The sequence below is a fragment of the Centruroides sculpturatus genome, unplaced genomic scaffold (genome assembly GCF_000671375.1).
Source record: "Centruroides sculpturatus isolate CEXI.00-Female unplaced genomic scaffold, Cexi_2.0 scaffold2869, whole genome shotgun sequence".
NCBI lineage: Eukaryota > Metazoa > Arthropoda > Arachnida > Scorpiones > Buthidae > Centruroides > Centruroides sculpturatus.
This window is the reverse complement of record NW_019387022.1, coordinates 2,837-16,773: the sequence shown is the minus strand read 5'-3', so window position 1 is coordinate 16,773 and position 13,937 is coordinate 2,837. Positions and strand designations below refer to the sequence as shown.

The following is a 13,937-nucleotide window of genomic DNA, read 5'->3' as shown; positions in this document are numbered from 1 at the left end:
GAAATCTATGAATAGTGCAACTTTTAAAACGTTGGGGGTGGTGAAACACCCCACTGCACTAGCCCAGGGTTAATTACACAGCATAGTAACAACTATTTCACCACTATCAGTGTCAACCTAGATGGTTCTACGTATATCTTCATCTCATTCTACTGCTCACCTTCCGAGGACCTAGCTCACCCTTTGGACCTACTTGCTTCCACCATCCAGCAACTTCAATATGCACCTATTCTCATTACTGGAGATTTCAATGCCAAGTCCCACACTTGGCATAGCCTGGTCGAGGATCCGAGAGGATACATGGTTGAGGAATTCATGACACAATACCAGCTAACCTTGCTTAACACCAGTACTCTGCCAACTTTCTCTTCAACCAATGGAGACAGCTGGATTGATATTTGTCTTGGCTCCAGCAAACTAATCAGCAGGATCACTCAATGCAATACCCTCGATATCCATTCAGAAAGTGACCACAATTATATTGAAACTAAGTTAGACCAGCTGACACCCATACCCAAGTACAGTCATACCCTGGACTTACGCGATAGGTGGGACCGAGCGATAACCGCGTAAGTCGAATTCGCGTAAGTCGGGGTATAATTTTGCATATAAATACATACAAATTATTTTTAATTGGGACCGGAGACTAAAGAAAACAATAATTTAGAAAAAAAATGTTTAATAAAATCTTAGATAATACATATGTATAACAAATTATATTATTATACACTTTTTCACATTAACTTGATTATCAAACCATAATTTTAACATTGTTTCCATCTCAGCGATAATACCGTGACGTTTACGAATGATGCTTGAATTTAAAGATTGAGAATTTTTTACAGCTTCGAGAATTTTTTCTTTACCTTTTATAGTTGTTCTGACCGTCGATTCCGGTAGATCAAACTTCTTTGCCAATTTACAAATTTTCATTTTTGTATCGAAGTCTTTAATAATGTTAACTTTACATTCCAAAGATAAAGTTTTTCTTTTCTTGTTTGATGCAGAAGAATCAGTTCTACTTCGTTTGGATGACATAGTAGAGTGTTAAGATTAATCGTATTCGTTATTGTAAAATGTGCTTAAGTTAGGCGCCATCTGTTCATTTCTTTTGTATGTCCGACGATCAAAAGACCGCTTGAGATCGAGTCTGTTTATAATTTGAAAGGTAATCTTGTCAGTTGTATATACAAAAGGTAAATTGTTTACAAAATGAGTCTTTGTTTATTATCTGATAAATGTATACTTTTTTCGTCAATTGTTTACGATTGCAGATGCCTTTTGTGTAAAATCCAAGTCGGATGTATGAAAGCTAATAAATGTTCTCGTTAATCTTATCTCATCTTTTGGTTCGTTCACGGTTACAAGAAATCACCACATAGAGTCTCTCGAGTCTCCGTAGATATAAAAAACAGAAATAAATTACACAAAATAAATTGTAGCTATGCGTCGATTCCGCGCGACACATCCGAACATGTAAGCTGAACAATAGTGTAGGGAGAGTGAGTAATCAAGGGTTGCATGGCGCTCAAACAAAAGATGAATCCACGAGATTTGAAAATCGCGTAACTCCGGGTCGTTCAAGTCGGGGTATGACTGTACTGTATATCCCAGAGTACAAACTGGGATCTTTTCTACCAACTTATACAGCTAAACTGGAATCCTGGTGACATTGTCAACATTACGGACAGAGCAGGCATTGATAAGGTGGTCAACGAACTACATAATGTAATACAACGAGCCTACTCTCAGTCCACCACTGTAAAGACGGTCAAATGTACTGCCCCATGGTGGAATAAGGACCTTACTAACCAAAGGAACACTCTGAGGAAAGTGAAAAAGAGGCTTCGGAAAGAACATGACCTCAATAAAAAGCAAGAAATCCGCAATGAGTATACTACCCTCTTTAAAAATTACAAAACTGCCATTAATAAGGCGAGATCTCAGGCTTGGAAAGACTTCTGTTCCAAAGTTGGAAACAAGAACCTATGGAGTACTCCCTATTATGTGGTCACTGGAAAAAAGAAAAAATTACAGATTCCACCTTCTATCAGGATTAACAACGATGAATACGCTAGCTCTATCACTGAGACCTACAGACATATCATTCATGAGCTGTTCCCAGATGATCGACTCGACCAAGACGATCAATATCATAAGGACATCAGGGCCAACATCGAAAAAGACTATCACACTATAAATGATACACCATTCACTATGCTGGAGATTGACAGAGAATTCCGGAGGTTAAAACTGAAGAAAGCCCCAGGCCCAGACTATATTACTGCCAAGATGGCCAAGAATGCATTCCTGGCAATTCCTACAACCTTTTGTACTCTGTTCAACAAGTGTCTTGACATCCACTACTTTCCTACTGCCTGGAAAAGGGCATCCATAAGAGTAAGGGGACTACCCCCACTACTGCTTCGGATTTTAGGTTCATCTTGCTGCTCTCTGTTATTGGCAAAGTCCTGGATGCCCTTCTCATCAACCGCATAATTTTTCATTACGAGCATAACAACATCATGTGTGACAGGCAGTATGGTTTTAGAAAGGGCAAAAGTACAGTAGGAGCGATAGACAATATTAAGACCCAGATTCTTAAAGCTAGGAAGGAAGGCAAACACAGTATCATGGTCACTACAGATTTCAAAGGTGCGTTTGACCATGCCTGGTGGCCAGCCATACTTCATAACTTTAGGAACGACAAGTGCCCCAGTAATCTGTATTGGCTGATGGCAAGCTATCTCTGAGACAGAAGTATCCTGGTGGATTCCGATAGTAATACCCACCACCAAAAGAACATCAATAGGGGTTGCCCGCAGGGTTCCAGGTCAGGTCTGTACCTCTGGAATATTCTTTACAACAGTCTGCTCAAACTACAACTCAATTTACACAGCGATCCCCAGGCTCTTCTCCATGGGTACGCCGATGACACGGTTCTCTTGCTCAGTCATGTCAACCATGAAGTACTGCAAGATAAGATAAACCAGACTCTCTCAATAATATCTGATTGGTGTGAGAAGAATAAGCTCCTAATTAATCACGAAAAATGTCATGCCATTGTTTTCCCTAAAGGCAACATTTTGAAGAAGGGCTTCAGTATCAAGATTAATAATAGAAAGATTAAAAATTCCACTGCTGTAAAATACCTAGGTATTATGATGGACCAAAAGCTGAACTGGACAGAGCACATGCGCTATATCTATGGAAAGGCTGTTAAAGTGGTCCAGGCTCTTAAAACTATCTGCAGGAACTACTGGGGCTATGGTCCTACTACAAGCAGAATTCTTTACACTACGGTGATTGAGCCCATGGTTACATATGGTTCAGAGATGTGGGGCTCCTCCATCTCCAGGGTCCATATTAGGAGGAAACTTCTATCGATCCAAAGATTCCTAGCGATAAACATAGCCAAGTCCTGTAAAACTGCCCCGACTGAAGCCCTGCTTGTTATAAACCATACTCTTCCTATTGATTTGAAAATCTGGGAAATCTACATCAATTACAACATGAGTAAGTTGGCCAATAAGCAAATCGACGGGGTCACTTTCCAAGACATTGTTGCCAAGAACCCTTTTTCAGAGGATCTCTGTTCTCTTGTCAACTTAATTGTTACCAATGGCTTAGACAAATGTCTCAACTATCACCCTTGTTCATCCCAGCTTCACTCTCACAGACTTCCGCATGCCTAGCCATAGCGTTAACCAGTCTATTAGCATCTACACTGATGGGTCCAAATCTGACCTTGGTGTAGGCTGTGCTATGGTTATTCTCAAGGGAAACCACTGCATCCTTCAGTCGTGCAAGAAGTTAGCCCCACACTGCACTATTAACCAGGCGGAGTCCCTGGCTATCTTCAACGCTTTCACCTGGATTGACAACAACTACCACAATTGGCTCCAGCACAGATTCTGCATTCTGAGTGATAGCCGAACTGCTATTCAACAAATTGCAAAGGCCATCTCCACCCTCCCAATTGTGAAAGACTGTATTCACATTTTCCAACGGCTCAGGAGCAGGCTCATTATGATAGATCTTCAGTGGGTCAAGGGTCATGCAGGGAATGAGGGCAATGACAGGGCAGACCTTCTTGCCCGCATTGCTTCCTCAAGGGTCTCCAACTTTTCTTACAACAGGATTAGTATTAAACACCTTTGCAAGCTCATCCATGATATCACCTTAAAAATTTGGAAATTTGGAAATTCAGATGGGACAACTGTGAAACAGGCAGGCTTACTCATAGCTTCCTTCCCACCCCAACTGACAGCTCGCTCAACCTCTTATTCCCTTCTTTTCAAGTAACCCAGCTCCTTACTGGGCATGGGAACGTGAATATGTATCTCAAGAGGTTTCTCCAAAAGACTAACGGACTATGTGACTGCAATATGAATGAAGAGGAAGATCCTCTACACATCATTTTCCTTTGCCCACTTTATTCGTTGCAACGCAAAAAGCTTGCAAGCATTATCTACAACAACGGCTTTCATTGGCCATGCAAGCTCAGTGACTTTACTTGTGTAAAGAATAACTTTATTGCTTTGAAACATTTTGCAGCTGACATCTGGAAATTGGACTAACAGGTTACAACCTCCACGTTAGCGGACATTGGACTATCTCTGTTGTAACCCTCGCTCGGTTCTCAACCACTCTGCATTATTGTTTCGCATCCTAGTGTATTTCTGTGTTTCAGCACCCTAGTTGTATGTTCCTCACGCTGTTTTGTCCACGTCGACTTCTAAGCTGTTCTCTATTGTTCTCCGCGTTGTTCACAGACATATGTCAGACAGCTTCATCTGTACCCATGTTTTGTGTGATGTATTTCTCATTTCCTATTATTGTACTTTATTTACTCGCTGTATTCTGTTTATCGTGCCATCCATCTCTGTTATATTTGTACCTTTTGTTCATTTTATTGTATAATTTCATACTATTTGTACTGTATTTTAAAATTTTTAATAAATGCGATGCGGGGCGCCCACGGGTCCCATGACCCCAGGTTACTACTTTCCAGCTATCCTATCTCACTTTACTTCCTCTTCAGTCTAACCTCTTCACAACCAACTTTATATCTTCCTCCTTTTCTCGTCTACCAGGCTATACCTATGAGTCAGGCCTTGGTCCTTTTCCTAAGTATAAGTGAGTGTAAATAGATTTTTTGGTTGAAATGGAAGTAATTGTACTTGGTGACGAAGGTGAGCACATCACGTATATCAAGCACCTGTTGGATGTTAAAGCCCTTTTTTAGAAGCAGAGAATTAGCCAGCATTACGGCCTCAAAGGTGGGCACTGAAGGATATAAAGATATTACATCTAGCTTGTGGAAGGTGTAGGTGGTTGGCCATAGTGCACCAATACTTGAAGTGATGGTGGATTTAGCAATTACAAAAGAGGGAGTAACATATGGTGAGTCTGGAACTATTGCATGAAGGAATTTAGCAAGCGCTTTTTCTAAATAATAGGTAGGATGAGATTGTTTGTTTACCAGCGGACATAACGGCCAGTTTGTCTTATGGGTTTTTGGTTGAAAAAACAACCTAGGACACACAACATTGGAGGGGGGGATCAAGTGACCCAGTTAGAGTTGAGGAAACACCTGATAAGGCAATGATTCTTCTTGCCTTCCTTAATACCATCGGAGTAGGATTCTCACTCATCTCCGAGGAATGTGACTGCGTTAGAAATTCGTTGGCCCTGGTTAAAAAGTCATTCTCTCTGCACGGCACAAACCTCCAGTCCTTGTCAGAGAATAGGAGTCTCAAGTTGGCTTTGGCAAGGAAGTGTTCTACCACTCGACGGTCCACAAAACCATTGGGCTTGCCGGATCTTTGTTTTGCCATAGCAAGCTTCGTAATTACGGACAATTCCATTTGCAAACATGTAGGGTCCTTCTGGCAGAACTTGAGTGCTGCTAACATAGCCGGGATCAACTGGGAAAAGGTGGTGTTGGCAGGCAGGATGTACTGTACTTAGGACCCCATTGTAGAATTTTATGCATTGCGTTAGGCACGTTTTTATCCGTATAGTTGTAATATGGGATATTCAACTCCACTTTGCTTTGTTTATATGACAAATGTGTTAACCACTGGAGCTTATTGTTCAAGTTCTTTTCTAATGTCTGGCCAGAATAGAATGCTATACTCTGTATTTTACCCAGCTGCTCGTAGAGTAAAGCTGGATCACAAGCTTTAGTGAACTGAATGTGTGTTGCATAGAGGTTGAGCTCCACCTCTGCAAGGTACTTTCATTTGTTCCTAATCAGCTTTGCGAGGAGAGACTTTTCCACACTCGGAAGAAACCATCATAGACATGGTGGAAAGGCCTTGTATTTAAGAGAAATAGACCTAGGTACAACCTTTTGTGTTCTGCAGCTTAACAGAAAGTGTAGTTGGGCAAGCAGTTTGTGTCACTGTTTCTTTAGCTTCAGCAAGGTGTAGAAGAGGTTTTTTGCAAGGTGTTTGTGCCACTGTTTCTTTAGCTTCAGCAAGGTGTAGAAGAGGTTAATTAGTAGTTGTTGACCATCCTCTCTTTTAGGAGGAGGTCAACTACTACTGGTCAAATTAACTTTAACCCCCTTTTGCAACAAGTTGGAAGAGTATTTGTTTAAAAATGATTTATAAGAGGGACAGTTGTTCAGATACTTTGAATTATCCTCTAATATCATTAATTAATAAGTGTAATCAGAAAATTTTCTCCTCGTTATTGGTTAATCGTTTGAAGCTTCGGCTTGATTGTTTTCATATTATATCTTATAGTCTTTTGTAGTAAATAGAGGCATGGGATATAATCCACTTTTTTTCTTGGAATTTTGCAACGTGTTTTATCTAAAAAACATAGTAAACTTTGTTGGATTTATTGATCTGTCAAAAGCATTTTTGACTCAATTGACCATGATATTTTATGGTTGAATCTTTTTCAGATAGGTATCTCTTCTTTTATTAATCTTCTAAGACAATTGTTTTCTAGTACTGCTTATCAAATTGAAGTTAATCATTGTATTTCAGAGTAGGTAATTTCTAATAAATGTATAATAATCAGATATATCGGAATATATTGATTATGGGTGTAAGAAAACAAAAACGAATGAGGACTGTACAATGGCACTTTGAATGAAATTTGCTTTTAATAACAATTCGTAATTCATTCCATTATCGGTCTGCCTTACAAAGATGGGTAGATATTGTGAATACAAAGAGAAAAAAAAACTTACTTCTAAATTCTAAGCTAAAATGACTTAATTCTATATACAATCATTTACATGGTGGTACACACGTGTTGCTACTATACTCCTTTGTTCTCAGTCCGATCTCCTTGCGTGTCTCTGCTCGCTCGTCTGTCCGTCCGTCCTTGTAGCACCAATCCAACACGAAAAGAGAGAGAGAGAGTGCTTGCACACACGAGACAGTCTCCTTTTATACCCCTCTTCACGTGACCTTTTGTTCTCCACCAATCAGTCCGCACCCCCCTTGCGCAGCAATAGGAGTGACCCGACATAGTCTTCCGTGTACAATCACACCAAGAAAACAAAACATAGTTCTTGACACGTGGAAATTCATTTACACAAATTATAATAAAATGGAAGAGTACATAAATAAAAAACCAAAGTAGTGTAGCACTACATAAAGGTTTCCCTCAAGGCGAACCTCTTAACCCCAGTCTTTTTAATTTATTTGTCAATAATCTTCCAAATTTTTTTTCAGTCATAATACTATGGTCACCATTGATTGAACTGAATTGTCTTTTGTTTGCTGATGATATTGCAGTACTTTCTTAATCTCCTATTGGTCTTCAGTGGAAACTCAACCTTTTACAGGATTATTGTGGGACTAATAGATTTAATCTTATTAATACATAATCTAAGGTAATGATTTTTCGAAGAGGATTAGGCGATAAATTCTATTTATTCAATTCTCAGTTGGAAGTGGCGTCGTCCTATAAATATTTAGGTGTTTACTTGCAGGTCTCATTTCCATTTAGACAAAGTAATTATAAAGTTTAAACTTAAACTTGTTAATTTAATAAAACTTAACAGAAGATTGTTTCATTCTGATCATAAGTCATTTTTTTGACTGTTTGATTCCTTGATATGGTCAAGTTTGGGTTTTGTGTGTTCTGTTTGGGTCTGTGTCTTGTTGACGGACTGGAGAAGACTCAATTGGGATTCATTAGATTTATTTTTCATCTTTTTAATTGTTTGGTGCCTGGACCTGTTTTTAGATCTGAAATGTGTAGACAGCCATTGGATATAAGTTTAACTATTGCTATTTTTTGTTACTGGATTAGGATTCTACTGGTTCAGGATTCTAGAGCTGATATAGTTGGATCTCAGGAACTTGGTATATAACAAATTAAAATTAGTAAGCACTAATTCTTTGATTATAACTTGGTTTTCCTCAGTGGCATCTTTATTGTACTGTATAATTTAGGATTTTTATCTATTTATTGTACTCACTTTTCCAATAAAAGGTTTTTGTTGGTTGAACTTCAACAGTCTTTGAGAGAGAAATATTGGACTGAAGATACGCTTTACATAGATCAGAAGTATAGTTTGTTGGAAAATTCTTTAGTTTTTCCATGGACATCTCAAAGTCAAAGTCAAAATCATGTTTGTTATTAAATTTAAATTATAAGATTAAATCTTTGATAATACGACTGTGACTTAATAAATATAACAAGAAAAAAACACCTTTAAAATTCCAGCAAATAAATTTACTAATAAAAACGTTTTTGATCGGTTTAAATTTAAAAATAAATGATAAACCATAATTATAAAATAAATACTGTACATAAATAAAATAAACAATGAAAAGTAAAAATAGACAAATAAATGTTCCTTAATAAAATTAACTTTCATAAAAAGATTGTCATGCAGTAGCCAAGTTGTCGGCGTCTCTATGGTTGATGCAACCGGATTTTTTGTGTGCTTTAAAAATCTCTAATCTTTCCAGATATCTCATAGTATTTATATTTGATGTTTGATGATCAACGCCTGCTCCCATTGCACCTGAATGTCCCAATGTTGTGCATAAGCTGCCAGCGTCATGCTATTGAGATTTTTATCAATTGTATACTTATGTTCTTTGAGCTGTTGTAAGTTGTGCATATGTAGACCAGTTTTGATTTGAAACGTTGGTTGATTAACAGGATGGAGTAAATCCCTGCAGCCGAATTATAATTAAATGGTTTTTTATTGTTCCTTAAAATTCTGAATATCGTTGGGTTGCGTTGATATACAACCTGGAGCTCTGGCCACTTTCCTATGTATTCCTCTTGAAAAAGGGAAATAATTCAAAACCACTCTTTGTTTCTACACCCCCGATGCATTCTGATGTTTTACTATATGAAACGTTGCGATCAACTTCTGAATCATTTCTATTGGATAACCCTGTTGTTCTACGATCTTTAAGATGTAATTCAGCTCTGTTACAGTATCACTTATACTGGTACAATGGGTATATGCCCTTCTTATCAAGGATCTGAAGGCTGCCAATCTGATGTGGAGAGGATCCACAGAGTTATGTGAATGAAAATGGGTTGAAAACAAGGTTTCCTGTATACCTTGTCCAAATTTTACCATATTTGCAAGAGATGGAAATGTCCAAAATGTTTACAGTTGTTTCACTCTCCTGGTCTAATTGTAGGAATAATTTGTAGGGGTTATCACTGATCTCTTTTAAAAATTGCTGCAGGTTTGGTTTTCTCTGCCACAAGATGAAGATATCGTCAACATATCTAGCTAGATGTGTTGACGATATTTTCACAACTATGATTTCTGTTATGTATTTATTTTAGAATTATGGTTTATCATTTATTTTTAAATTTACGTTCTATTTTCACATTCTATTTCATCGTAACTGAGGAGGATCGGTTAAACCGATTGAAAACATTTTTATTAGTAAATTTATTTGCTGGATTTTTAAAGGTGTTTTTTTCTTGTTGTCTATTTATCCAGTTGATAGAAAATATATCGAGTAGAAGAGGTTAATTAGTAGTTGTTGACCATCCTCTCTTTTAGGAGGAGGTCAACTACTACTGGTCAAATTAACTTTAACCCCCTTTTGCAACAAGTTGGAAGAGTATTTGTTTAAAAATGATTTATAAGAGGGACAGTTGTTCAGATACTTTGAATTATCCTCTAATATCATTAATTAATAAGTGTAATCAGAAAATTTTCTCCTCGTTATTGGTTAATCGTTTGAAGCTTCGGCTTGATTGTTTTCATATTATATCTTATAGTCTTTTGTAGTAAATAGAGGCATGGGATATAATCCACTTTTTTTCTTGGAATTTTGCAACGTGTTTTATCTAAAAAACATAGTAAACTTTGTTGGATTTATTGATCTGTCAAAAGCATTTTTGACTCAATTGACCATGATATTTTATGGTTGAATCTTTTTCAGATAGGTATCTCTTCTTTTATTAATCTTCTAAGACAATTGTTTTCTAGTACTGCTTATCAAATTGAAGTTAATCATTGTATTTCAGAGTAGGTAATTTCTAATAAATGTATAATAATCAGATATATCGGAATATATTGATTATGGGTGTAAGAAAACAAAAATGAATGAGGACTGTACAATGGCACTTTGAATGAAATTTGCTTTTAATAACAATTCGTAATTCATTCCATTATCGGTCTGCCTTACAAAGATGGGTAGATATTGTGAATACAAAGAGAAAAAAAACTTACTTCTAAATTCTAAGCTAAAATGACTTAATTCTATATACAATCATTTACATGGTGGTACACACGTGTTGCTACTATACTCCTTTGTTCTCAGTCCGATCTCCTTGCGTGTCTCTGCTCGCTCGTCTGTCCGTCCGTCCTTGTAGCACCAATCCAACACGAAAAGAGAGAGAGAGAGTGCTTGCACACACGAGACAGTCTCCTTTTATACCCCTCTTCACGTGACCTTTTGTTCTCCACCAATCAGTCCGCACCCCCCTTGCGCAGCAATAGGAGTGACCCGACATAGTCTTCCGCGTACAATCACACCAAGAAAACAAAACATAGTTCTTGACACGTGGAAATTCATTTACACAAATTATAATAAAATGGAAGAGTACATAAATAAAAAACCAAAGTAGTGTAGCACTACATAAAGGTTTCCCTCAAGGCGAACCTCTTAACCCCAGTCTTTTTAATTTATTTGTCAATAATCTTCCAAATTTTTTTTCAGTCATAATACTATGGTCACCATTGATTGAACTGAATTGTCTTTTGTTTGCTGATGATATTGCAGTACTTTCTTAATCTCCTATTGGTCTTCAGTGGAAACTCAACCTTTTACAGGATTATTGTGGGACTAATAGATTTAATCTTATTNTAGGTTAATAGCGATATACTAATATACTAATTACATGAGATATACTAATATACTATACTAATAATGTATTTTTTCATATTTTTCATTTATCCGTTTTTTCAGTTATCCGACCAACCCCAATCCCCAATTGAGTCGGATAATCGATGCTCTACTGTACTATCAATAAGCTGTTAAACACTTGGCCAGCAACACATATATAGCTATTGATTTGTTGCATTTCTTAGGTACCATGGTGGATGATAAACTCTGTTGTTTGTGTCTCAAAGCAGATTTCATAGGGGTATCAGCATGGGGAGAAGTAGAATTGCTACAAGCTCAGCATTAGCCTGCCATATGCAAATTTTTTTTTACACTATCACATGCAGAAGGTGGCAATTTTTCATGTGTAATTACCATTTCAATATCATACATTGTTTAGTTGGTAGAAGAGTATCCTTTCAAGGATTTTCCATTCACATCCCTATGTGAATCCAATGGGCTCCCTATCCTTGAAAGGATGGGAAATCCTTTCAAGGATAGGGAGCCCATTCACAAACTCAGCTGGAAATAAATGATGAGAGGCCTGAGGTGTTTCTCAGAATGGCAAGAAAATGATTTTTCTGTATTTTCAGCCACAATATAAAGCCACATAAATATTTAACTTGGGGCACTATTATATGGAGACAAGTATTCAAGATCATACTGAGCTGCAGACACTGTCATTACATCATGTATAGCTGACAAACATCCTTAATGTCATGATACCTCTTACAACAATTGTATAAGACCTCTATGATGTCAGAGCAGAAAAATGCTGCATTATGCATGCAGTCTTATGACAAAGAAAAATTGTACACTATCATATGCATAAGGTGGAGATTTTCTACAGTGGTTTTTCAAGTTTTTCAAAACTCAAAAAAAAAAATTTTCTTAAAATCCCATCAAATTCAGCATCTCTCTTTAAGAACATGTGGAACCCATGTATCGAGCTTTGAAATGAAACCAATTTGTTCTAAGTACAGTCGACCCCCTATAAGATCATAGATACGTTCCATTCTTTAGGAATCTGATTTCTTACGAGTCCTTCCAATCACAGCCCAACACGTGTGAAGTTTTCGGACTACGGCTGATTGAAAGGTTTTCTTCCATAAAATTAATTGATTCTAGACTAATCCGACTCAACATTTCCAAAATACGTATATATTTTTTGGAAATGATCTGTATAAACTATGCTATAAACAAAAAATTGTAGGATTACTTACCGAGTGTGCACCAAACAGGTGGGTCCTTGGAAGGATCCACTTGCTTGTCATTGATATCATCGTAATTTGGTAATCCCCTCCAGTGATGATGGTTGATCACTTGTAGAAAAAACAACTAGGGTGGCCATTAATTTGAGTCTGAATACCTGTAACTTTCCGTCTGCATATGACAGTCCTAGAGAAAAGCATTTTTAAACTTAGGCTTTGAAAACTTGATACTGTGACATTTAAATTGTTTTTGTTTTATGGTGTAGAATATAGATAATTTAGGCCAGATCAGTAAATTACTATGAGGCATCAATCATGATCTTGTGATTGAATATCAGAAGCCAAATGCAGTGATCTCCTGTTCCAGAAGCAAACTAAATTTTATATATAACATTTTAAAGTCATTTATCATCTCTGCTGGCATGACTGTTCTCAGGCTCTGCATAGTACTTAGCAACTAGTATTTTATAGCTATCATACATTAGAAATAAGTCTAGATATTCAATTTTAATCTATTTTTTACATAAGAATTAATTTTGAATTTTTTTTGTATTTTACAAATTATAAAAAACTAAAATCTTAACTTTTTATTTTCAGATCGTCCAATCACATATCTTTATAATACTCTTCATTATTATGAACAAAAACTAAAGGATCGTCCTCCTTTGAAAAGGAAGTTGGTTTCTTCTATTATAGGTTAAGTTTTTCATTTTACTTGTTTAATGCTATCTGTTTACTATATATAATTTATCACCACAGATAAAATTATTTTAAAATTTAAAATAGGTTCCTTGAAAGAAATTAGGCCTCGTGGATGGTGTTTGAGTGATGGTTATCTTAACTATATGCAGAGACCTGCTGACGACATTGACTGGATTCCTGATTTGGATTATTACATTAAAATAATTGAACGTGTGGTAGAGAGTATCCTTTTATAATAAATACTGCAATATCTAGCAACATCTTAATGGCTGGTTTTAACAATCTTTGAATGAAAGTTGAAATAAATAGGAGGGTAAGTCAAATGAAAACCTTAAAAGTGCAATAAAAATTCTAAATACTATACAATTATCCTGTAAGTTGGTAGCAGCATTAAATGACTTGTTACCATGACCTATAGTGGGATGACCACCTATAGAGAACTTGCATGAAGGTCATCTCACGTGACCAAACCATATCCATCTTCTGTGCCATATTTGTGCTGTGCTGTTCATCCCATAACTTTTATCAAAATTTTCTGAAATTTTGCAGGAAAGTTTGTATATTAGAGAGATTGAAGCTATTAAATTATGGTAGTTAAAGTTAGAGATGATTGCACTTAATGAATATTATAGAAAATTTTAAGTGTTAATAATGAGTAAAATCTTCATCTCTATCCTCA

At 36.6% G+C, this 13,937-nt stretch overlaps 1 protein-coding gene across 1 annotated transcript; it reads left to right on the top strand.

Moving 5' to 3' along the window:
• Positions 1 to 1,650: 1,650 nt before the first annotated feature.
• On the top strand, positions 1,651 to 4,158 carry LOC111616058 (the record flags this gene model as incomplete). The annotated part of the gene is made up of 2 exons (XM_023357496.1): positions 1,651 to 2,246; positions 2,759 to 4,158. Coding segments are annotated over 2 exons (1,533 nt in total), but the record flags the coding sequence as incomplete, so codon positions are not given.
• Between the last annotated feature and the right edge of the window lie 9,779 nt (positions 4,159 to 13,937).